Here is a 25,647-nt window from a genome sequence, read left to right as displayed (position 1 = left end):
CATAACTGTGAATTTGCTCTTAGCAGAAGACTGGCGTGACAATTCCTCCGATTTGGTGAGCAAACCAAAAACTAACTGGAGTTCACTTCATTGTACAGCACTGACTTATGCATCACGTGAAAGTGTACTTTCTGCATCAACAGTCCTTCATCTCATTACATCATACATCTACCACTGATTACCCCTTATATGAAGATCAGGTTTGCATCAGTGTTTGAAATGTATCCAAAAAAATGTGGATGCTTTATATATCCAATAGAATTTTATTTGCAAATAAAACCACAAAAAAAAACCCTAAAATGTCATGCTCTCGCTTAATTGTTTTTGAAATACCTGAAACACTGATGACTTTTAGCTCTTCTAATAACTATAGCACTGGCCTCAAACCCAAGACATCCAGATTTTTGCTCCAGTCCTGCTGCTGTACAATATTATACAAAATTATCAGCCGTTTTGGTTCAGAGCAGTAGTACTTATGGACTAAACAACCTTTTATTTTCCTCGTACTGAGTGCCTAATGTCAGATGTTCCAAAGATGTTGATTTTATAGATTTCTGCATCTTTAAGTTCGTGACTTAAAGAGATTCGCCATTAGTTACACCAAACTTGAAACCGCTTTTCTGGGATGGTAGAGGGCTGGAGGCAATACCAGCTGGCATTAAGCAAGGGTTAAGGCTGGAAGGGCTTTAATCAAAATATGGCTTTTCATAAAAAGACATCTCATCAGGTAAGTCTTCATCAAGTGCAGAGAAATTGTAAATATCACCAACAAGATGATTTTCTAGTTGACTTTTCTTAACTGAATGCATCTACTCAAAGTTCTTCAGAAAACCCACATCCTCTGGTGTTGAAAAGGATATTTAATCACTTTTGAATATCTCTACAACATACTTATTAATATAAAAAAAATAACCCATGAGAAACATAGGAAAATCAACAAGAAATTGCAAAATTATCTACAGTACATGAATAATCATGCCATAGAAAGTATCATTAGATTAAAACAACTAGTGTAAATTCAATTTTTTACATTGGCAACAAAACTTGCTAAAACTATCTTTTAACATTTTCCAACATTAGAAATTTGTTACCATATCCTTTATCCTGTCATGCTTTGTCTGTAGTCATCACAGAATAATAAGTTTTACACATTTACAGCAACTGTTTCTAATGTACTCTACACACAAACCAATATTTTAACTAAAAGCATACATGTCAATAGAAACTCAGGAGAAGATACTCTGTCAGAGTGACACGAATAAAGAGATTTGCATGTACAAAGGGCAAAAATACAAATTGGGTTTACACTGTGATTCCAAGTGAAGGTAAAGAGTAAGCTGTTACTCGAGTAAGTGCTCGAGTGAATGATGAGTCACAGGGATGATAAGGTAGATGGTATTTAACAATCATTACTGAGATGAACAGCATGAGTCTGTTGGTGCTGTTCGAGCAGATGAGGAAAAGCAAAGGCTTTGTCACATTCTGTGCATTCATACACAACTTCACCAACGTGACTTTCTTGGTGCTGCTTCAGAAGAAGCCGGTGGCTGAATGACATGTAGCACATATCACAGCGGAACTGTCCACCTTCTTTTTCAACATGCAGCTTCTTGTGCAAAGACAGATCTTCTGCTGTATTAAAGGTCATGTTGCACAAGTTACATTTCAACTTACTTTCAGTGAATTGAGCTATTCCTTGAGCAGCCATTTTTAAGCGGTGCCTTCGCTCATGCTCTTTGAGATACCGCCGAAGAGCAAACGCTTTCCCACAAAGTTCACATTTGAACGGCTTCGCATTTAGGTGTTTATTTAGGTGCTCCAAGAGACTGCTTTTGGAGAAGAACTGAATTGAGCAGTTAGGGCAATTGTACAAGTCCCCTCCAGTAACATCAATCTCCTCCTCCTCTCCTGCTGCTGGATGATTGGTTGAATGGGACGCCTTTACTGATGGATTTGAATGTTTGCACTCTGTTTTTGCATGGTGTTTATTCAAACAACGGTGCTGCCGGAACACATCGCTTCCCAAAAAGCTCTGACCACACTCTGTGCATTCAAACTCAGTGGTTGATATCAGATGACGGCGTCCAGGTTCTTCAAGCTTGCTTGCAGAAGGAAATATAGTTTTGCTTTTATGCGTATCATCCAATTGTGTGGGGACACTTGGACAATAGCTATCTTTAGCTTCGGTGTTGTGTTTGATTCCTGCTGTATTATCAGTGTGGGTCCTGAGATGGCTGAGGAATTTGTATGGTGTGGGAAAACTAATGTTGCTTTGAAAGCATTTATAATTGCTACCTGACCCTGATTGGTGATAGGTGGTTTTGTGCTTTCTCAGGTGAGATGGATCAAGAAAATGTTTATTGCAGGTGTTACATGTGTATGGTCTCTCTTTGGCTGCCATGCAACCATGCTCTGAGAGCTCCTCTGGGTCTCTGAAACGATCATTGCAAACACCACAGCGGTACTTCAGTTCTTTGGTGAATGCTGATGAGCTCTCAGAGAGCAAAGGAGACTTTTCACACTCCATACTCAAAAGTGCAGGTGAAGGGGAATGGTTGCCTGAGCTGGAGTGGCTTTTCCGATGCTCAGCTCTACTGCTCTTGGAAAGAAACACACAATCACATATATCACAAGGGAAGTTTTCTTCACGGTGGGTTTTCATGTGTTCTGCCAACTGCAAGGGTCCTGTGAAACTGAAGTGACACTTTGAACAACGATACGGACGGCTCTTCCCATGAGTATGTTTATGCTTGCGCAATGCAAACAGAGAGACAAAACCCCTGCCGCATGCCTGACACTGAAACTCAGACTTGTGCATTCGTTGATGTTGCTGCAGTTGGGATGCCTGGAAAAAGCATCGACCACATTCTTCGCATTCGTGTGGCTTTTCACCCAGGTGACACCGTTGATGGTCCTCAAGACTTTCTGATGTTGGGAATGTCTTGCCACACACGTGGCATGGGAAGTATGGTGCAGAGTCTGAGTCACTGTCCTCAGTGGCATCGTTTTCCTCCTCGCCACTTTCACCAGTCATACTAACTTGAGAGCTAGATTGTTCAGTACTGCTCTTTTCCTGTAAAGACTTTGCAACATCCTTCCGCTCATTTTGGTGCCATTTTCTAATATGTCGTGCCAATGATTTTTTGACCGAATAGGCCTTATTACAGAAATGACAAGTAAATGCATCTTCTGGATGGTCTTCACGGTAGTGATTACATAAAGACGGCCTTGTCCAAAACCTTTGATCACATAGTTTGCAAACATATGGTCTATTTTGGTCATGGCATGTTCTGTGTATTTCAAGTTCAGATATTGTGTTAGCCACCTTGGTGCAGTCAGGGCAAGGGTATTTCTGGTCAAATCCGTGAATCTTCATATGTTTTTGCAGATGCCCCTGACTTATGAATACCCGTCCACACTTTGTGCATGTGGCGCTCTTTTTCTCTTGTTCCTGTCTTCCATGTTCTTCAAGGTGACTAATGAGCAATAAACCATCTGTGAAGCTCTGGTCACATTCTGAGCATTGGTAAGTCACAGGCTTTTTCACTTTGCTGCTTTGTTGCTCCTTGTTGCTTTCTGAATTTTTTGATGAATCTTCCATTAAATCATCTTTGTGGGAAAAATTGGTCTGCATAGCCCGAGTGTCTGTTTCCATGGAGGCTTCTTTGAACACTCGAGCAGAGTCATTCAGTGCAAAATCAATCTCTGCTTTCAAAGGGCCTTCAAAGTGTTTGGTTGTACCTCTAGAAACACGCCCAAATCTACATTTTCTGTAGTGGTTACGCAGAAGACTTTTATTCCAGAAGCCTTTATTGCATGTTTTACAGTTAAAAGGATGCTCTGCTGTGTGTACACGCAGATGCCCAGTTAGTCCAGCTTTACTTCCAAAGAACATGTTGCATTCTTTGCAGAAAAATGGTTGTTGTACATCACCATCTAGCCTGTCATCTAATTTACAGATTAAATTAGCACCATCCCCAAGCTGTTTGTCACAGACTTCCTCCAACGGCTCTTCTTTGATGTTGAGTATATTGGACAGGTGATGTTGTAGGGGTGCTGTAGAGACCGGTGGAACCAGTGTTTCCTTTTTGTGAGCATTTAAAAAATGCTCTTGAAGCTGTGAAAAGAGCAAAAAACGGGAACTACAGTATGCACAGGAAAAGCCTTTTGGTGTGCTTTGCGAGGTTGACTCCTGGGTTTGTAAAACTGTTGACTTTGAAGAGCTTGGAGGTAGAGTGCAATTTTTTTCGTGCTCTTCAAGGTTTATCTTAAGGAAAAATACTCCACATCTGTTACACAGTGCTTTACTTGCTGCTTGTTGCTTCTTTGTGCACTTGGCAAAATGACGCTGCACATAATCCTTCCTTATGAATCTCTGATCACAATACTCACATGCATATGGCTTCTCCCCTGTGTGCAGGCGGGTGTGCACACCTAATTGCCAGCTGTTTGCAAATGTACGGGAACAATAACTACATACATAATTGTACCTTTTCCTAAAGTTAGGCTTGATTCTCTGTAGAATTCGATTTGTCGCCACATGAACCTGATTTGTCCCATTTTGTTTTGGTGGATCAGTGTCCATTGGTACAGAAGCATTTCTTTCAATGGTGACTTTTTTGCACTTGTTAATTCTTCGATGCCTCTTAAGAGATTTTTCATGAGTGAATGATGAGTCACAGCGTGTGCACTTGAATAACTTTGTAGCATGAAACATGGCAACATGTCGGGAGAGCTTAGGCTGAGATGGAAAGAAACTTGAGCAGACTGTGCACTCAAATGTCTCCTGTTTTTCCGCAGTTTCAAAGTTAAATTTATTTTGCCAACCCTTGCCAACGTCATCTAAACTGATTTTGGGAATACAAACTTCCAACCGTGGTTTTTTCCCTTTACAACGAGCCTGGTGTACTTTCAGATGGTCATACCGTGAAAAGCTGTTGTCACATGCTTTGCACCGATAAGGCTTCACTTCGTTGTGTGTCAAAATGTGACGTCTCAGGTTTTGCGACTTGAAGAAAGTCTTGGTGCAGAATTTGCACTTGTACTCAGCTTCCCCTTCAGTTTGCTTTGGTGCTGCCTCTCTGACAGTTGGCAACACGTTTGCTGCAGAATCATGTTTATCTTTGGGTTGCCCCTCTTTGTAAACTCCATCACAGAAAGCCTCATGCTGAAAACACATTGTCTGACTTCCAAATCTGTGACTACAGTGCATACAGGCATAAGGTTGTAGACCAGTATGGGAAACAAGATGCCTGAGGAGCAATGATCTGTACCTGTATCTCTGTGTACAGTAGGAGCATTTAAATGGAAGCATTTTGCTTGCATTGGACTGTGAAGGCATTTTATAGACACTCTGGTTTGGCTGAGAAGTGATTTTAGTGATTCCTCCACAAGAGCCAACGTTGATACCCCCACAGTTCATCTGATGTTGATCTAATTTGCTAAATCCAAAGTACTGGCCACAGCCCAAACACTTAAGGAGCGAGTTTGTGTTGTGTCCTCGATGATGACTCTTCAGGCGGGCCTTCTTACAAAATGACCGTGGACAATAGGAACACCGATGTGGTTTTTTTGTATTCATTTTTGTTTGTGAAAACAAACATCTCTCACTGTGAAGTTTAAGGTACAAACTACGGTAAAACTGCTTCCCGCAATTTGTGCATGAGAAGGGCTTGTCTCCTGTATGTTTGACCATGTGAAGAAGCAGATAGCGACGACCACTGAAACCCTTTTTGCAAAATGGACATTGGCTAGAGGACGTCCCAGGTATGTGTGTAAAACAATGTTTCCTTAGTGCTTGGGCATTATCAAACACTTCTTTGCATAAGGAACACTGTAGCTGCTGTGATCCACCTTGCTCTTTCAACGATTCCGGGAAAGTTGGTGGTCCTAATGGTTCTCTCTCTTTGCTCTGTGGGGCCCTTTTTTCTCTATTTTTGTGGGTTTCTAGATGCCTGAGGAGATAAACAGGATATTGGAACTGTTGATCACAGTCTGGGCATTGAAGCATTCCCCTTTTAAGATGTGAGCTTCTGTGCTGGATCAGCTCTCCAATAGTTGGAAGAATCTTTCTGCAGACCGTACATTGTATCCTCTTCTGGTGAACCTTTTTATGAACAATCAGATGGGAATGTCTTTTGAATCCTTTTCCACATTCCAGACAGTGGTATGGTCTTTCGCCTCTGTGACTGCGCTCATGTTTCTTCAGTGACTGTGATGTGGCAAAATATTTTCCACAAAATTCACAGCTCAGTGCAGGGTTCCTGTTCATCTCGCCCTCTTCATCATTTGTGTTACTTGGAGTAGCTGTTTTAGACATTGAAAACACGGAATTCCTATACCTGAACATTTTGCCCGTGAGTTTAAACAACTCATGTTTCTTCATATGCCTGTATTTTCCAGAAGAATAGCAGAACACTGCTGGACAAAGATTGCATTTATGACGTGGAAAAGTCTTGGGAGCTCTTATAGCTGGGGTTTCTTGTCTTTTCTGTTCAATTTCCTTTGACCCTGTTTTCAGTTCATTTTTCTTCACTGGTGTTTTCTGTTTATTTTCCTCTGACAGTATTCTATGTTTATTTTCATTTGACTGTGTTTTCTGCTCGCTTTCCTTCGTTCCATTCTGTTCATCCTTTTGCCTCAACTTGGCCCTTTCTTTGGCAAGCCGATTAAGACATTCTTTGAGGCATATTGCCTTAATATGTCTAAATCGATTGGATGGCAAAGTAAAAGAAACATGGCACAAGGGACATCGATATTTACCGCATACTTTTTCTTTGCCACCACATATAGCATCTCTGACACAATCACGCAAATGCCGAGCCCTGTTGTAGGAGTACTTGAAAAGTCGTGGACAAAGAGGACATTTGAAGTTTTCTTTTGTCTCATCTACTTCTTGAGTGTTTTCCCCATTGGTACACTCACCAGCTGAAACAGCCAAATTCTTTGCCTTGTGTAAATTGTCAAAGTGCATTTTGGCTCTTTCTGCAGTTAAGAATACTTTACCACATAAATGGCACAAGTGAGTCTTGGAGATGTCAACAAGCTTTACTTGCCATTCAGACAGACTTTCACGCAGTTTGTTTTGTAGTAAATCCTTTTGTGGTAATGTTTTACTGTCAGAAGTAGCAGCATCAACCGTTCTAAAATTACGTTTAGCACGCTTGCATCTACCAGGTACACGCTTGTGTCTCGTCAGGGTACCTCCCTGTGCAAAATATAATCCACATTCATTACATTTATAAGGTGTTGTGCCAGTGTGGGTTCGCATATGTCTAACATATTGAACTAGTGTTGAAAATGTGAGTCTACATTTAATGCATTTGTGTTGGCCAAAGCGTTTTCTTTTCTTTTTTACAGTGGAATCAGAGGAAAGTGAAGGGCCTTCTTTGGTGACATAACACAAATGTTCTGCTTGCTCGGTCCTCACCAGAAAAAGATTACAAGCTTTGCAAAATTGAAAATTGTGCACAGAATGGCAACAATGGTGGTGTTCAATTAGGCTATCCACATTGTAGGTTGTGTGTTGGCAATTTCCACAATGATATGAGGTACTTCCATTTACTGACTCCAAGGTCTTCAATAGCACAACAGGTTGCAGGTGGTTCCTCATTTCTCTGGAGGATTGTAGTGGAGACATTTGCTCTTCTGAATGGTCAGCACTGTTCAGGTTAGTTTTGGCCACAATAGTTTTTTTAGATTTATTTGCGCCAAGTCCTGTTTCATCTGTGTCACATGAAGAGTCTTCTCTTGAAAGAGGTTCTCCATACAGCATGTCAGGCACCAGCACACCTGTAGATGCATCAGGTGCTTCAAATGACTCTCTTGCATTTTCTGTAACGTCTCCACAAAGATTTCGTGGCTCCTGGTTGCCTGGTGGACACTCATTGATTAACTGTTGCTGATCTAGAGAAGTGGTTGCATTTTTGTTCTTTGCTGGACTCTGGCAATCCTTTTTTAGATCAAGTTGCGTGTCTGTGCTTGAGATGTCTGACTGCAAGTGGGATTCTATATTTTGAGAAACACATATTTCATTTCTGTCCCACATCACAGCAGGGCTACCAAATTCAGGATCTGTGGAAGAGGCTGTATCTGTCTTCTTTGATGGACATTCTTTTTCAACACAAGAGTGCATGTTAGTAGAACTGCCACTAGTGACATTAGGACCACTATGGTTTGGATCTGTACACGGAATTGTAGTGTTCGTTTCTGGTGGACTGGCCATTTCCTTTTCTAGACAGGGATTTATATCTGCAATTGAGATGTCTGCTTGGAAGCTGAATTCTGGATAATCCGAAACACTTTGCTCTTCCTTGTCACTGACATTGCTCAAATGATCATCCCTTTCCACAACAAGGCTCCTACAAATGTTGTCCTGAGTTACACATTCATGAGACTTGAGCAATTGCAAACAGGATTCAACATCGGTACTGTTGCCTTTGGTATTATTTTCACTCAGTTCATGACAAGCATCTTTAGAATCTGCCTCTTTGTCATTTGACAGCTCTGACATATTTTTTTCCCCTTTACAGTCCGTCTGCATATTTTCATCTTGGCTGTCTGTGGAGCATAGCAATGGGGTGCTCTGCTTGTCAAAGGTCTCATTTTCTAATGAACCAAATATTTTTCTTTCATTTTGGTCCTGGTCACCCTTGCTCATTTCATTCTGATCACAAGCCAAGCTGAGGTTTTCAGATCCCTCACTTTCCCTATTGAATAATTCCTCCATTTCCTTTCTCAGTTTTTTTTCTTCCAAGGGGTATGGCTCATTGTGAATTGGAGCAGCTGCAGTGATCTGGCCCCCATCACTGCCGTTTGGACTCTCCACTAATCCATCAGTAGCTGCATTTCCATTGCCACTTATTGAGATGTCTGAATGTTTTCCTTCAATTGGATTTCTTTCTACATCATCCTCTTGTTCATGATCTTGACATCCTTCATGACAATTCGTATCCTCTGCGGTCTCACTCCCTCTAACTGTCACAGAGTTCGAGGGTGGAAAGGACTGATTATGTTCTGTTGAAGTAAGAACTATGATTTCTTCTGCCTTCACATTTGATGGATTTATATTTGCTGCGGATGTATCAGAGCACAGAACCATATTTCTACTTTGGCTGATAAGCTGTTCGGATGAATGACATTTTGTAACATCATCAGTTTTTGGTTTTGGAACTGAATTACTTTCCATGAATTTACAAGAAGGCTTTGTTTCAAGACCATCTAGATCTGAGCAGCTAATGACATCTGAAAAGTCCTCAGGAAATGATGAATCTATTATTCTACAGTCTTGCTTAAATCCTTGTGAATCTGTTGCAAAAGATGATGGAAAAGAGTTTGATCCATCTGTGGCAAGTTCTGAGATATCACTGTTTCCACAATTTGGCAAGAAAACCTTTTCCATTTGCTCTCCGTCAACTTGCCATAATGTTTCTTTGTCATATGTTTGATAAACACAGTCTGTGCTGGAATTTCCAATACTGCGAGGTGAGTAATAGTTTGTGTTTACAGCAGAGCCTTCATTTGAAGCCACTTGGTCAGTGAAGTCATCAATCAAGTTCTCTAAATGTTGTGAAATACTTCCTTCCAACTCAGAAGTCTTTCTTGGGTCAGGCGATAGTGGTGGGAGGTCATTGAAGTATGAATCCCACTCGTGAGCCATTCCTGCATGGACCGAGGTTTAGGGCTTATTTCACCCAATCCTGAAACCACAGACAAACAAATTAAATTACAATCAAAGGCATGTAAAATAATTTAAACAATATATGAAAAGAAAAATCTGACCTTCTCTTGCAAATGCAAGGGTAATCCTGGATGATGTGACTTATCTGGCAACTGACCTGTAAAAAACGGATTATATGTATGAATGCACTGAAGCACTTTAAACGACAAAAAACGTCATAAGTGTGAGCAATAGGTTGGAATGCCTATGATTGAAGAAAGGAGAATAAGACTAAACTGATGACCACTTCAAGCTAGATCAGTTAGAGATGACAGATGTGAGACACCACTGTGCTGTAGCCCTGTGTTCAAGGTTGTTAAGTTTCACCTTCTTAAGAACTTTATTCCCATATCTGAGTGTAGGTCTGGTACAATAAATCGAAGTGGGCCATGTTCTGCCATGCCATTTTTACAACATACCAAAGAGTCATTGATGCCCATCAAATCTCTGACCAAAAAACTAATTTGAGGACAACAGCATAAGGGACCTACCAGGTGATGAGGATGGTTTTTTAGGCTTGAATGAGGAAGACATAGTTATGTTCTAACAGCAAAAAGGAGTATTTGGTGACCTTTTACAGAATGATTTCATATTCAGGAGAAACCTTAAGCTTGCTTGTAGGACCAGTTGGGTGGTGCCCTGGGGGTGATGAACAAGCAGGGGAATGCATGACTGTCCAGTAAATATTTTGTTCTATACTTAACCTTTGCCAAAATGGAATACAATGTAATGTGGGAAGGTGCTGTATTGGCCAGTCACCAACATCTGACTGGCCAAGTCCCTCTCCTACTGGATAACTGATTGATGCATTTCTTATATTTGAAGTATCTGGCTGATGATGTACTTACTTTACTCGAGGAAAGTTTTAGTACTTACTTGTACTAAAACATTCCTTTTTCTGCTCTTAGACCATCAGTGTGGGTTAGACTCAACAAAAGGCTACCCAACCCACTGGGGGAGAATCATTCGTACTCATTCCATTTGGCCTTGGGATTTATGAAGAAAGCAGGCTGATTTAGGAGGAAATTCCTACAGTGAAGAGGTAAGCCTCTAGTGTAACTAATCTCTTCTAGTCGAGTTTAATACTAACGCTGGGTACGTGGACTGCTAAGATGTGGGTTTGTTGCTTTCTTTCTGTTGAGGGAGGTGTCCACTGTAGGGATATTTGCTGATGGGTTGTTCTGGGGAAGGTGGGGGATGTTGTGCGTAATTTGCAACATTTCACTACAGTTGAAAAAGTTAGAGACCCTGTTAGTTGTTTTCAGGGGGACACCTCAGCCTCGGGTTAGCTGTGCTGTGCCAAGGAAATAAATGTGGGCGCTGTCGAGCTAGCAAACTGCGACATCGCCTCCTCCTCCATCTACCTAGTTACCCCACAAAGCTACAATACTTTCAACTCCACTGGTCTTATTCATCAATTGTTTCTTTTCAGCTCCCGTCTTTTTCACCTCCAACTTGAAATCCGCCCAATTTTTCTTCACACCTGCACGTCTCACCACTGAGACAGCCACTTTTGCCCACCCCCTGAACTTATCTCCCAAGCAGTTTTTTTTTCTTATATTAATTTCCTCAATTATAACATCAAGCTCCTGCTTCCAGGAGTTTGACCGTTAATTTATGAATAACGTCCTTTCAACAGTTGGCTATGGGCTCGTACGATGCAACATATTAATTTGTGACATAACAAGTCACATGACAATTTCTTAAGCAGGAAAAATAAAGAAGTTTGTAAGATTTGAGACTGTTCTTCAGAAAATATTGAGGAATTGTACTTTCTTATGAACTTCTTGATTTAGATCTTAAGAGATTGGAGAATCTGGCCCCAGGCATGGATAAGCCAGGAGACACCTATACCCAGCACACAAACTCTGTGAAGTGAAGTGGCACATTTTTCATGCACTCCTTAAAATAGTCATATGCTATTTCCTTTCAGAATTTATTCTCAAAAACAAACAGGAGGATAGATCATCTTAAATGTGGTATGAGTGATCTAATCCAATATAGGGAACATCCTGCACCCCAAATAATGAACTCACAGGAAGGGCCAGTGAAGAAAGTGGGAGATTGGTAAAAACTACAGATTTCTTAACCCATCCCTCTGCCGAGCCCCCCCTCCCAACTTCATGCTCACTCTCACTGCGTTTCTCTCTCTCTCTCTCTCTCTCAGCCCCCTCGCAAAACTCTCCCTCTCTCAACCCAACCAGTTGAGGCAGATGGCTGCCCGTGATTCTGGTTCTGTGTATCTTGGCGATCTCCAGTGTGCCAAACCTATCCAAAATGGTCCAATTTGGCTAAAATGCACACTGCAAGATTTCAGTGATTTTATAATTTTTTTTTTTACATATAACCTGTTGGGGCCATTCACAAACATGATTGCTTTTAGGAACATCAGTGAAATAAGTAAAATTCCATTTGAAAATTGCATTTATAGGGATGAATATATGGTGTCCAAAACCTATCCAAACAAGAATTTGACCTTTTTGCCTGTTTTATGTTATTTTGAAGCTTTATAACTCTAGAAATTAACCCACAACTATCAGTGATGGCTTAAATTAACAAAGACGTTTGACATATGAATTTACGACATTTCATGTATTGTATTTGAATTTTTTAATTATTAATTTCATAATTGCATTAAAACTTGGGACAGTAAAAACACGGTCTTTGTCGAGATGTCAATTGTTTACTTGTTGACACTGAGAGGAGAGCCAAAAAAGGGACCAGCTGGCTGTAGGCTGCTGTCGTTGACGTCGCCCTCCTTTTCATCCTCACTGTACAACATTTGCAGCACCTCCATCGGTGTAAACACCATATTCACCATGTTGGTGTAAAGAAATGTCAAACTTCCTCACAACAGTAACAAAAACGACGGTAAAAACTGATTAAACACAGAGTTAAAGGGAAATCCGGGCCAACAGTGTGCGTCACTGCGTGTGTGTGTGTGTGTGTATGTCCCGTGCGGCTCTGCTCCGGTTACGCAGGCCTTATTTGGGGTGAAAGAATGGCCCAATCAGGGATTGTTCTACGTCACAGGAAACCTCGGGGCCTCTAATATTGGATGGAAAACTTGTTTTCAACCTGCCTTTGATTGACAGGAGACGCTGCCTGCAGGTAGTAGATGCGCAGTCTGACGGACCTTTAAATTAGCATTAGCACAGAGAGGAAAGAAGACAAAATGGCAGATTAGCTGGACATGATGGATAAAATTGAACCGCGGATTATTTTTGGGCACATCTTCAGCTTTACAATGAGGCCAAGCTTGTGAATTTATTCAATGTGTTAGTCGGGGTTTGATCGAAAAATGTCCGTATTTCAGAAAACAACATCCGACTGTTGTGAGCAGGCTTGTTGAAACCTTTACTGAGAAATAAACTACATTTTGGTGTTTTCTATGACAGTATACGATTTTTAGGAGGTGAAAGAAACAGTGTAAAGATGGTACACATGTTTATAGTCCCTTTGTTGTTGACTTGACGTCACTTGTTGTCTTGTCACATTTTCAGTAACTATGATAAAACCATAGCACCTAGAAGATTTTTGTGCATGTAGCTGAAAGTGTGTTAAAAACATTTGTGTTGAAATTTTCATTAAACCCTGCCTACTTTCGTTGTATAAAGGATGCCTTTCATATGGTAATTTGTTTGGGATTTCAGCGTCCCAACCACTAGGGGGACTGAATGAACAGGTAAAGGAAGTGTACTTCCTTTAGCCAGTCCGATTTAGGTGGAGGTAATTCGGAATGCCCTGTGTAGACAGATGAATAACAATAATAATAACAATAAAGACATTTTGTACCTGTTGTTAAGATGTCTGCTGGCTCTAAGATCTTGGAAGACATTAAAAGCGTACTTCCTGTAAAAATGAAAGAGATGCAATTATTATTATTATTTTTACTATCATAATTATTACTATCATCAAATTCTCATTTGCTTAAAGCACCACTGGCTTTTGCTCAGGGGCCAGTTGCACAAAGATCCTAAAGTTTTCTATCCAAGTATGACTCCTTAACTGTGAGAGTTCCGTTATACACAGAATCTCAATTAGAAATAGGGATGCACCAATTTTATAAATACTCATAAAATTGCCACTGATACCACAACACCAATACCACTTTATGGCAGTGCACGGTCTACAGCACTTGACTGCAAGGCGGGAAGCAAGGAGTCATGTCAGCAGTGTGGAACTATTTTCAGGGGAATGAGAGCGAAAAAACAAAGAAGAATGCAAATTATGTCCACCAAAACTCCCTAGAGGAGGGACAAAATCTACCCCTTACAACACAAGCAACTTAATTACACAACTGAAATCCCAGCATGACGCAGAATATAAGATGATCACTCACAACACCATCAAGAGACAACCAACTTTGCAGCAGATGCTGGCTAACTGGGAGAAAATGTCCAGAGACAACGCTGCAGTACAGTTACCCAGGTACAAGAAAATCATACTGAGGAATGTTGTTCAAATATCAGACAATATCTGTGGGGAAAATTTTTAAAAACTCGATGTAGGTTTGTGTGTAATGGTGTAAGTACTCGGTATCAGTATTGGTGAGAACTCAAATGCAAGTACACAACTTGTTTTGGAAAAAAGTGGTATAGGTGCATCCCAAATTAGAAATGATTCATTTGTTCAGGAAAATGTAAAAGCATGTACAACAAAGTCCGCCATAATCATCAGCAGACAGATCACATGGCACAAAACCAATGCAGAGCAATCAATGGTAGAGTGATAAGTGCCCATCAATGATTCAGTTGCAGATACCATCTTTGTGGTCAAGACAAAATAAATGACTTAACTGTCTTTTTGCAATACCTATAAGACGGTGATTCACAGAAACTGCTTAAAATTTGCATGCTATACATGTACCCATGGTAGCTTTGTTTATAGATCTTGATCTCATTTTCAAATCTTAGTACAGTAAGCCATTCATCTCTGACTCAACTAGTGTTGGTAGTGGATGACTCCTTACATAGCTCAATGTGCTGGCACTAAATGCATTCAACGTGTGTCAGTTACATTAAGACGTAAAACAGAAAATTCTTGCTAAAGCGGAACAATATTTCAAAGCCTTCTGATTTGATTATTTCAAAAACACCAGCAATTCCTATGGGTGTGACAACTTGTATCTGAGACTTGTATTCTCTCAGTATTCATGGATAAGATTGTAGTTGTCTTTGTTGTGGTTATTCAGTGTGATAAGAAAATATGACAAACTTCACATTTTTTTGGGATTACAGCAGTTAATAGCAACAGCAGAAAAACAGGAGAGGTAATTAACGCCATGAAAGCTCTGAGGTAGCAGGCATTTACTTGTACACCCAGCCTAAACTCATGGCCTCAATTATTGGCTGACCCTTTGCCATTTTAAGGTGCTTTTAACAGAACTTAACTCCACGATCAAGGCAGCCAAGGATTTTAATTTTCAGGCCTCATTCCATCAAGTAAACAAATAAAAAAAGTCCTTTTTGACACCATTAATAATTAGTTAGTTAGTGCTGCTGCCCCACAATAAGAAGGTCACAGGTTTGGTTCCTGGCCCAGGGCATTTCTGTGAGGAGTTTGCATATTTTCTCCGTGCCTGTGTGGGTTTCCTCCGGGTAATCCGGGTTCCTCCCACCATCCAAAGACATCATGTTTGGGCTAACTGGTGACTATAAATTGTAGGTCTGAGTGTGAGTATGAGTGGTTGTCTGTCTCTGTGAGTTGGCCCTGTGATGGACTGGCAACCCATCCAGGGCGTACCACCTTATTAAAAGACTCAATCTTCTCTGTTTGCCCTAGTTTTCTAAACAGCTCAATGGCCTCTTGTTGTGTCCCCTTTTGTTTCAAACAAGCTCTTCCTAACCCGTCTGCAACAAATAATCCTCCATATGAATCCATCCAATGAAAGAATGGATTCTGCAATTTCTGGCAACCACAGGAGTGGAATTTCCCTGATGTAATTACCCTATATTGGGTGCCCCAGGTCTCTGTTCTGGGTTAAATTTTGTTCTCCATGGGTTACATCCTTCAACAATATAATTTAGCAATGTTTTTTTTTTTTTTTTTAAGTGCTGCAGCACCAATGACAGTTAAATAATATTTAACATGACCTCTTGCTCATGAGTGAACTCTTCCCTTTTAAGTATGTATCCTACCCTTGACTACTTTTCCCCTGATAAATGATTTTCCTCGCTTTTTCATGCACAATGCAGACAAAAGTTGCTACTTTGGGTCTATCTGCTGCTTGTTTCTTCACTTTTTGTGACAATGTCAGGGGACCCAGTACCCATCCACGGCCCCATTGTTTACAGTAAGGACGAGTTGTTACCCCCCTCTGACAAAGAGATGCTGCTGGCCTAATGTCCCCTGTGAACAGAGGATGGGGAGGGAGGGGAGCTGTTCTGGAGTGCATTGCGCCAGGAAGAGAATCACCTTGGGAAATGTAAGATCTCGTCCCAAGAAAGTCTTTGGCATCTGCCTGGCACCAGATGAAATACTGGTCGTGTAGCATCATAGTATTTACAACATTGCTGAGCACTCGACGTACTGGACGGCTTCGACTTGATTTGGGCAGACAGGACAAGGGATAGTTGTAAGAGGAAAGGAGATGGGCTGGCATTGTTTGTAACTGTTGTTGCAACTTTGGGCACATCACGGTTGAAGAAATACTCTGACAAGAACAATGAACTTTAAGCAGTTAGCATGAGGCACGCAGGTATTCTACTGTTATTGCAAGTGCCACCTAAATCAGCCCCTCTGCCAACTCTGATGCAACCCGTGTTGTCCTTCACTCCATCACAAGCAGGCTGCAGACACAGCACCTACAGACCCTTCACCATATCTGAGTACGATTGTTGAATAAATGTTCAACCTGAGCCTGAGGCTGGGGAGTAGGGGTGGGCGATATAGAGGGGGAAAAAAAAAAAAAAACTCAATTTTTTTCAATGTCCCAATAACGATAATCTGATGATGTCCTGTTTCTTTCTTTTTTTTTTTTTTTTTAAACATAAATGCTCTCAATCTCCTCTTGATCACCAGGGAATCTATGGATAAGCACAGCGCCTAAGAACAATGACTCTTTATTCTTAGTGTTTCGTGCATCTATTGCAAAACATCCATAGAAACATTATGGCCTCCTGCAAAACATTACCCAACAATATTGTACAGCCATATTTGACAATAACCAACTTCAAATTGTGTCCAGGCTGTACATAAAGCACAAGAAAATATACCAAATAAGGTGCTCAATAGCATCTTAATCTTTTGTACAAGATAATTACAATATTGTCAATAAATATACATAAATTAAGATGATATTGGGCTGCAATAACACTACATGGGCACCAACTTTCCACAATGCAACTCAAAGACAAAACAGAGGTCCTCATTGTTGCTACTGACAGCATTGCTTCCAAGGTGGCTAGTAACATTGGGTCTTTAAGTTTTAATATGTACTTTTATTTGTAAAATCTTGGTTTCATTTTTCACCATTCCTTGCAGTTCAACAATCACAAGTCTGTGACCATGATTGTTTTTTTCCCCACCTTAGAAATATTGCAAAACTCAGGTCCACTGTTTCACATTCAGAGATGAAAATGTTAAATAATGCCTCACCTACTGTGATGCCCTGTTTATCTGCATCCATAAATCATCTCTAGAGTGACTCCAGATGGTTCTGGTGTGCTGCTGCAAGGTTGCCGACAAGGTCCAGTATCCTGGCTTCCATTTTCACTTTGGATAAAGTTCAAGAATCCCCCTCATCACTTACAGAGCCTTACATGGCCAGCTACTATATATTTAATTGACCTGCTCCACATCCGTGCCCCTAGCAGGCCACCGAGGTCTGCCGACATTGGCCTTTTGACCGTTCCTCACCTGGGCTGAAATAAGAGGAAGGAGCTTTTGTGTTTGTTGCATCCAGATGGTAGAAAGCTCTCCCTCAGGGCATGAGAGCGACACTGCGAACTGTCATTTTCAGAGTGCAGCTAAAAACACACCTATTTATGCAGCCTTTTGCTTTACTTGCATAATAGTGATGTAACCTTTGGCTTGTGAATTATGTTAATTGTTTTCTGTATTTTATCTTGTGCCACACAGAGTGCTTTCTGGAAAAGGTGCTCCTCTACCCTTAACCCTTCCCTCTGTGGCTACTTTCCTAGATGTTCATCTCTGCACCAGTACAGACACAAAGCCAGCCAAAACCTTTGTATTGGTATGTTGAAGTATTTTGCATCATATATTGATATTTTTGATGATATATATTTGACCTTGTTTTTTTTTTTTTTAAATGGGAATACACCGTTTAGCTAACATTCCACCGTAGGTAAAAATGTAATTGCATTGTTGCTATGGGGCAATGCTTTTGTTTTTCTCATAATTTCTGTCCATATTGTGTACAAGTTTCAGAGAAGTCTGTAGGTCATTTCTCTTTTCTAAACTGTTCTCTATTTCTCCGGAGAACAAAACAGACAAGCTTTCCACTCTTCCACTCTGATGAAGACCCAGTGGGAATACCACAGGTTTAAGGTTCTGCATTTCACTTAGATGTGGCTTCACTTGCATATCCCAGACAACAGCATTGCAGTACCTGGCTTCAGTACTGTTTGGGCAGTCAGACATTATAAGCAGGAGTAAGAAGAAAGGAGGAGGGATTGCACTGTGTATGACTGAGAGACAGCCCTAACTGACCTGAGAATTCACATACACCATTGTCATCACTGGTTACATTTCTCCATCACTGATGCAGAGGTAGCCTGTGATATTGGCCACTCCACTGTTGCTAATGTATAGACTAAATCTCCTGATTGCTACACAGTTATTACCAGGCATTTGAACCATCTTACACTGGACAAAATGGACTATGGACAATGTCTTCACACAAGGACTGTGAGGAAGTGGACTTAGAAGGCTGGTGAGAAACTGCAGGACTGCTTTGAGTCAACAGACTGGAATGACGCAGTGAAAGCCACATGGGGAGGGTTAGCTCGGATTCTGTGAATGTACCACTATGCCAAAATGGACACTACACTGCTTCCCAAAACAAGTCACTGATCAACACTGATGGGCCAGCACTTCTTAACAAGAGTAAGAGAGATTTCAGGTCAGGAGACAGACAAAATGAGGAGAGTGCCACGTGAGCTCAGGGAGGTGCTCAGGAAGTAAGACATCTACAGGAGAGAGCTGAAGGAAAAATTGCAGCAGAACAATGTGATGGATGTGTGGACTGAAATAAAGCAGTTCACTAGGTCTTAGGAGAGAGACAGACAGACACCAGGTAGCCAGAAAAGAGCAACAAGCTCCCGCTTTCCCCCTTTTATAAACATGATAGTTCTTTCCACAATAACAGATACATGCACGCGTGTGCACACCCCCCCACATATATTTATATAGATATGTATAGCACTGGCTCTCCCTGCTGCACTAAAAAGAATTAAAATTAACTTAAAAGATAAGAACTGCATTGCCAAAGAACAATAGCTGCCAATAGATTGCGTCAAGGCAATGAACTTTGTGAAGTGATGACAAAAGAGAGGACACCCTGTTGGGATGGCCAACCTAAAATTGCTGATTCCTACATCAGCTAAAAATTAGGGCTGGAACAAATAGCCAAAAATTATTCAATATACAGTGGTCACAGTTTCAATATGTCTCTTTGGTCTCCAAGAAATAACTTGTCTAATGGCATAAAAAGAGCAAAGCGACAATACAATCTTAGGAATAACAGCCACTTTACATACAACAGGCACACACAGTGCCTATGACAGGAAATCCAAGCAACCATGCACTACAAACCCACTCTGACATCCACTTGTCCCTGACCAGCTAAATGAAAGAGCTGCAACAGCCTGATGACCATGCTCTGTGTTTAACTATAATGAGCGTGGGGAGAACCCTGCCCAGGATTATCACCTTAAAACTACATAACCATACAATCCCTAAATGGGTACTCAGTTATGGAGCAAGGCAACATAAAGACATACCAAAACACGTTTAACACCCTCCTAAACTAGGATGTTGTTCCCGGGGGTTTTAAGATATCCACACCATACCTATGCCAAAGAAGTCTTTTGCAATATGCCAAAATGGCATCCATGATAACGACAGTAGCATATCAGGAACTGAACCCATCAGCCCCCAACAATATGCATATTCATCCAAAGGGCGCACAGCTACCACATTATTCACTGCCCTGCACCTGTCACTAATGCATGTGAAAACTAGGCCTTGAAATGTTGTTCATAGACTTCAGTTCTACATCATACCACAACAGCTGATACAGAAACTGGGCATACTGTACTAACACCTTTTTTTGTAACTGGATTGTGAGTTTCCCTCATCAATCGGAAGTCAAATCTTTATCACCACCACACTCAGCACTCTCTTTCCTCTATCCTGTGTACTCTTCCTACTCCAATCCACCCTATTGCCAGATACAGCTCGATTCAAAATCAACAAAATTGTACAGAGGAACCATGTAGAGCATCCTCACAAACAAAACATTGCTCTGGTATTGGAATTGTATAGTAAAATGGCAGAAGCTCCTGCAAAAAACAGTGCAAGCAGTGGGGAATAAATCATAGATGTAGATCTCTAACACAAATGAAATTAGCAGTGGCAAAGTCAGCAAGTCAGCATGTCCTTGAGATTAAATACCTGAACAATGCCCATCCATGCATACGTGGGTATCCCAGAAGAACTTCAACTAGCCACACTGTGGTGCTATGAAGGCCTAGAGATCCTGACCTTACACACATCGACATCTATAGCAAGCAAGCAGTACAAGTTGCAAAAATAAGTAAAGAGGAGCACTAAGCACTGTGGTACCCAGGCTATGCTAGAGCTTGCATAGTCAAGTTGGTCATTCCTGCTCACAAAGTCTTGGATCACATAAGAGTACAGAAAACCATATAGTGCAAGATGATACTGCTGCATATTTGTCTTCAGTGAAATATGGCACCCACAGTGGCGGCATCCTCGTCTACAGCAAAGCATATTACCAGAATGCTATTGTGTGCTCTTTCTACCTGCTAGAGGAAATCCCAAATGTTTTTATTGTGATTGTGTATGTCACACCTGGTGGGATCAGAGGAACCATTGAGATCATCCAAACAAACTGCATCAATGTCTAGTTCTGGTATTGCACATTTGCTAAGTGTCTTGTAGAGACTATTGAGAACAACCTATGTGATTCTTTCCCCCATTAGAAAAATAGACAGGTTGGTGTATTGCCAAGGCTACAATTGTCTGAATCCTTCCACCACTTCTTTGCATTTTTGCCCTCTGGAAGGGACTCCAGGGGAGCACTGCAAAGTCTGGCTGACTTAGCAATAGCTTCTTCCCCAAAGCCATCACTGTCAGATGCTGCCCCTTCTCTTCCCTCTGACCAAATGATGGCAAAAATGACTGCACCACTTAAAAATATAGATGGCACATGAAACATTATGGAGATACATTGCATGATGAATACGTCCATTCGTAAATATGTGACTTCTTTAAATGTATTCTTGGACATCAGTGTGTTTAGTTTTGTTGTCTTTTTTTTGTATGTTTCTGTCATTACCCTTTATGAGAATGACATTTCAGTTCCATGCATCCAAAGTGTCATTTATAGAGGTGACAAATAAATCGAAGGCTGGGTGACTGTGACTTGACCTAATGTAACCAGAACCATTGTGGTATTACAGCAGTGTACCTAGAAACCATATTCTGCAGACTTAGAGAAACTTGTTTGGCTGGCACAAGATCCAAAAAAAGTTTTATCATTGTATTTGCTGTAAAATTAAGATGCATAATGGACCACTCCCACTCCATTACAATCACAACCAGATTTTTTTTTTTTTTTTAATTCTTGCCAATTGCCATGGTAGTTCCACTTTTTTGTGCATTTATTCCCTCCCACCTAGCGAAGGCCATCTACACCTTGTGACTGGTGGATTTATAGTTGCTGCACTGGACCATTCAGACCTGATAATAGTGGCACAGCCAGATTTTGCTGCTGAAAGAGCCAACAGTGCTGTTAGAATTCTCAACAGCAAACAGAAGAATGCGGAAAAAATTCATATTACAACAGTAAGGATATGAATAAGTCATGTGAGTAATCACATTGATATATTGTACTATTGCCACAAATGTTACCATTCAAAGCCAACACACTCACAGAAAACATAATCCTTCGGGATAGACAAAGAAGAACATTGGGTCTGTTCAACTGTGGCATGCCACTATGCTTCAGCATCAGCTTTGTTCTAAACCATCTGGGCTGGTTTAAAGTGGATGTCAATTGGTGTCAATAGACACCACATCATAGTCTTGCTTGCTGATGAGCCCAAGAAAAGTGGCTGGAGGTAGGGTGTGGGACACAATGCGATATAAAGCAATAAAAACACTACACAACCAAAAATGTCAGGTAACAGAAAGGACTCTGTGACCAAAAGCCTGTCTTACTGTCTGATTTACATTTGACTATGGTCATGTAAAAACATGGCCTGTGCTCATTCAAAGTGGGGCCAAAATAATAGAAAATGTTTAAAAAAAATAATCCCAACTTGAACCATCATTTATAGTAGGTATGATTGCAGTGGGCAGCTACAGTAAACAAAGACAATTTTATGCTGTATTTGTGAATTACAAAGCCTTTAACCCTCACAAAACTGGAAAATGCATTTGTCATAGTAGTGCAAGAGTCTGTGTCGTTTCTGTAGGATGTAAAAATGCTAAATTACCTTCCCATGTATAAACAGTAAGCAATTAAACTAAAAACAATACAGCCAAAGTAACATAGCCTAACATTAATTCAAACCAGGTAAATCAGACCATATATAATTACCTGAAATACTGAGTATTACAGCAAATATCAAAAATGTTGAAATGAAAAATCAACAGACAATAACAAGTATAATAACAACATTTTCTGACAGAGGGCCATAGACCTTGTCGCATTACAGCATAGCTTGAATGTTTTTGTATATGCAGTTGTTTTTAAAAATACTTTTGCAAAGCCAAATGTTGTCAATCATTCTGTGATTTGCACCTTGAATATTTTCCCTGTTACATTATGTCACATTTGGCTATGTAGGTGTAACTAATTAAGTAGCCTGAGATTACACACTATTAAAAACCTCAGCATTTGGCTGACACTGACACTTCAGGGGGATGTCTAGGACCTTTGCAGTCTAATCCAACATGTGTTTAACTGCATATCTTCTTGGTGTGAATGTATCCACCAAGTCAAGTCCCAGATCTCAACTTCCCCTCAAATTTATGACTTGGCCAGCAGACTAGAGACTTGATGACAAAGATGCCAGATGTATGAAAACTGTATAGTTTACTACCATCTTATTTGCAGCAGGATTACAGCTCTGATCATTGTATTTGAATTGACTAAAGGATGTTAACTGCCATTTGAATGAAATAACATTGACATCAGACCTGCCACATGACAGGGACTTACTGGTAGGCATGTGCAACATTACCAAAAGTTTCACTTTCCTTTCTTAAGATTTTGAGTTACTTCCCATTGATCATGTTAAGAATTTCAAATTACTCCAAAATGTCAAGAACCCACTTTCTGAAGCTGTGTGCTTTTCTGAGATACTGTTCTTGCAGGCAGTGCGGAGGAAGGGCAGAGGACCAAAAATAAAAGGCATCAACACTCCCGCGGGCGTTGCGCTCCGCGACTCCGAGCCGCTGGTCGGGTCAGAAAAAAAAACAAGCTAGCTGCTTCAGTCACTAGCTAAAGGCTAGCTAGCATGGCTACCACCAAGAAGCTAACAGCTCCCCAGCTGCCGGTCTGCTGAAGGACTCCTTACCAGATCAGCGGTCCGTGAGACCGGTGCGCTCCGCTGCCAGACCTCCGCGGTGTCCTGTGAGCTACATTCACATTTATGTGAATTTATGTATGATAAGGTTCGCGTAGCAGGTATCACAGCAGGCTTTCTTTGCCTGTACGTGGATAAAGCGGTGGCCCTCTCTGCCGACGGCTTCCGTCTTCACGGAGCAATACCCGTCAGGAGTCCTTTTTTTCCCTCTCTGGTCCGTGTCGACCGCGGTTTGTGTCTCCCCTGCTGCGGGAACAGGGGACACAGACACCGTCCGTTATGCGTTGGACCGCGGTGGCCGACTCAGGTCCGCCTCCATTTTCTTCTTTTGCGCAATTTTCAGACAATGTGCCCGAAATTGTGCGTACGTTACACAACCGTCCGGTTACAACCAATAAAGAGGTGCGCAGACTCCGGGAGAGCCCGCCCCCTCGCGTTGAATGGCCGGACCCGGCAGCGCCTGGTGGGGGCGGTAGCGCGGCTCCTTCCGGGCCGTCGCGGCGCGGTTCTCTCCTTGCAGTGGCAGCTGCCCCTGTACTTGGGAAGTGCAGAGGCGGCCGGGCGGTGCCACGTGTGCCGGCGGGGTCCCAACCCGCCGGTGTAGTCCTCAGTGGGGCTCCAGTGCTCCCCTGAGCAGCTTCAGTACTACACCGGAGAGGTTACGTGGGTGCCATGAAAGTTACAGGGGCACCCAGCCTGTGCTCACTAGTCTGCTGGTCCAGGCAGAGTGAGTCTTTGAAGGGTTAAATTGCAGACAACCATTTTGTGTGCAGAAGCTCTTACAAAATGGCGCCACCTCCTCCTGTTTAGTTGCTACAAACTCCCCATGACTGAGGGGCACATAAGACTCAGTTCCCCAGTGGGGGAGGAGGAAGGAGGGGGTAGGGTGTTGTAGAGGCAAAAAAAATTATGAAACCCCACTTATATACATAGATATATACATACATATTTGCATATATATACACACTTTCCTCATGGGATTCAGTCAACTAATTGCAATTTCAATTGCAAAAACTCTGGATCTCCTGAAACATCCAGTCTGTCCATATCCCCATATCCCTGGGGTTTGCTCCATAAATGTATAAGTTCATCTACACAATTTTGTCTGTTTGTGGAAGACTTTTTTTTTTTTAAGTTAACTACTGCCAAAGAAGCAATGACATTAAGAGCCAAAGATCCTTTCTACAGGCTGGGCACTTCTTGCAGCTTAGATCCACAGACTAGCTGTGGCACTCTCAGTTGAGATTTTTTATTATTATTTTTTTTTAAAGAGAGAGAGAGAAGAAAAGGAAAAAAGGAAACACATTATTCCCTATTTCAAAATGTCTGCTGGCCTGTCCCCACACAATTCATAGCTGCCTGTGTACTGCTCCAAGTTTATACGAGACAAAATAACCAGATCTGGGCACTCCCTAGATGTCACCACTAACTATACTCAAAATAAGAGGGTTCTGCATGGACAAATGTTAAGGACTACTTGTTGTCAGAAACAAACTGTGAGGTCAGATGTGTCGTCCAAATATGTTGTTGAAATATGTCTGCTCACAGGTGCTATCACAGCCACAACTGCAGGCCAACCAGAAAACCTGGTCAAATAGGGGAATGCATATGTAGCAACTGACCTTTTTGACTCTCCCAAGGACGAACATTGTATTGTACTAAAATGTGAGAAATTTGGTGCAGTGCCCTCAAGTGGTATTGTCACAACAAATGGCACATACTAGCACCCAAAAACCTTTTACCTGTACAAAATCATAACTAAAAAAAAAAGGATTAATTGATTGTCAATCTATTTGACCAAACAAAATTTGGAATGCTGAGAAGATTGTAATTCATACAGTTCATGTGTGTACGGATCATCCACCTCAGTCAGCTTCCTTGACCAAAGGTAATCTCGAACACTAATGCTGTCAGTTGGTTTTGGAGCAGAGGAACATTAGTGCATTCTCCTAAGACTTTTCTAGAATATGTACCCAGTCAGAAACTTACCTACGATTGAATGGAGCAATGCTATAGATCTCCATCATACATGGACAAGGGTGGACACTTGAGTTCCTGTCATGCTTAGTACTCTTAGTGAGGTCAAAAAGTCGGAGGATAGGTTCCTATTTACTTGAACAGATTTTT

The 25,647-nt window shown here is 41.3% G+C and overlaps 1 protein-coding gene across 2 annotated transcripts; it reads right to left on the bottom strand.

Annotated features, from left to right (window-relative positions):
• Positions 1–842: 842 nt before the first annotated feature.
• znf1035 (zinc finger protein 1035) lies at positions 843–23,921 on the bottom strand. 2 transcript variants are annotated; one of them, XM_029503695.1, is made up of 4 exons: positions 23,512–23,921; positions 13,514–13,570; positions 9,781–9,836; positions 843–9,698 (listed from the first exon to the last, which is right to left on the bottom strand). In XM_029503695.1, the coding sequence occupies exon 4, from the start codon at positions 9,656–9,658 to the stop codon at positions 1,400–1,402; it is 8,259 nt and encodes a 2,752-aa protein (XP_029359555.1). In that variant the 5' UTR covers positions 9,659–9,698; positions 9,781–9,836; positions 13,514–13,570; positions 23,512–23,921; the 3' UTR covers positions 843–1,399. The 2 variants fall into 2 exon arrangements, with proteins under 2 accessions (XP_029359555.1, XP_029359556.1); XM_029503696.1 differs by lacking the exon at positions 13,514–13,570.
• Between the last annotated feature and the right edge of the window lie 1,726 nt (positions 23,922–25,647).

Source organism: Echeneis naucrates, chromosome 6, assembly GCF_900963305.1.
Source record: "Echeneis naucrates chromosome 6, fEcheNa1.1, whole genome shotgun sequence".
Taxonomy (NCBI): Eukaryota; Metazoa; Chordata; class Actinopteri; order Carangiformes; family Echeneidae; genus Echeneis; species Echeneis naucrates.
Note: the sequence above shows the minus strand (reverse complement) of the source record. Positions and strands in the feature narration are given on the sequence as shown.

Excerpts from the sequence above, each read along its gene's own strand:
- znf1035 (XM_029503695.1), bottom strand. The coding sequence starts at position 9,658 with ATGGCTCACGAGTGGGATTCATACTTCAATGACCTCCCACCACTATCG.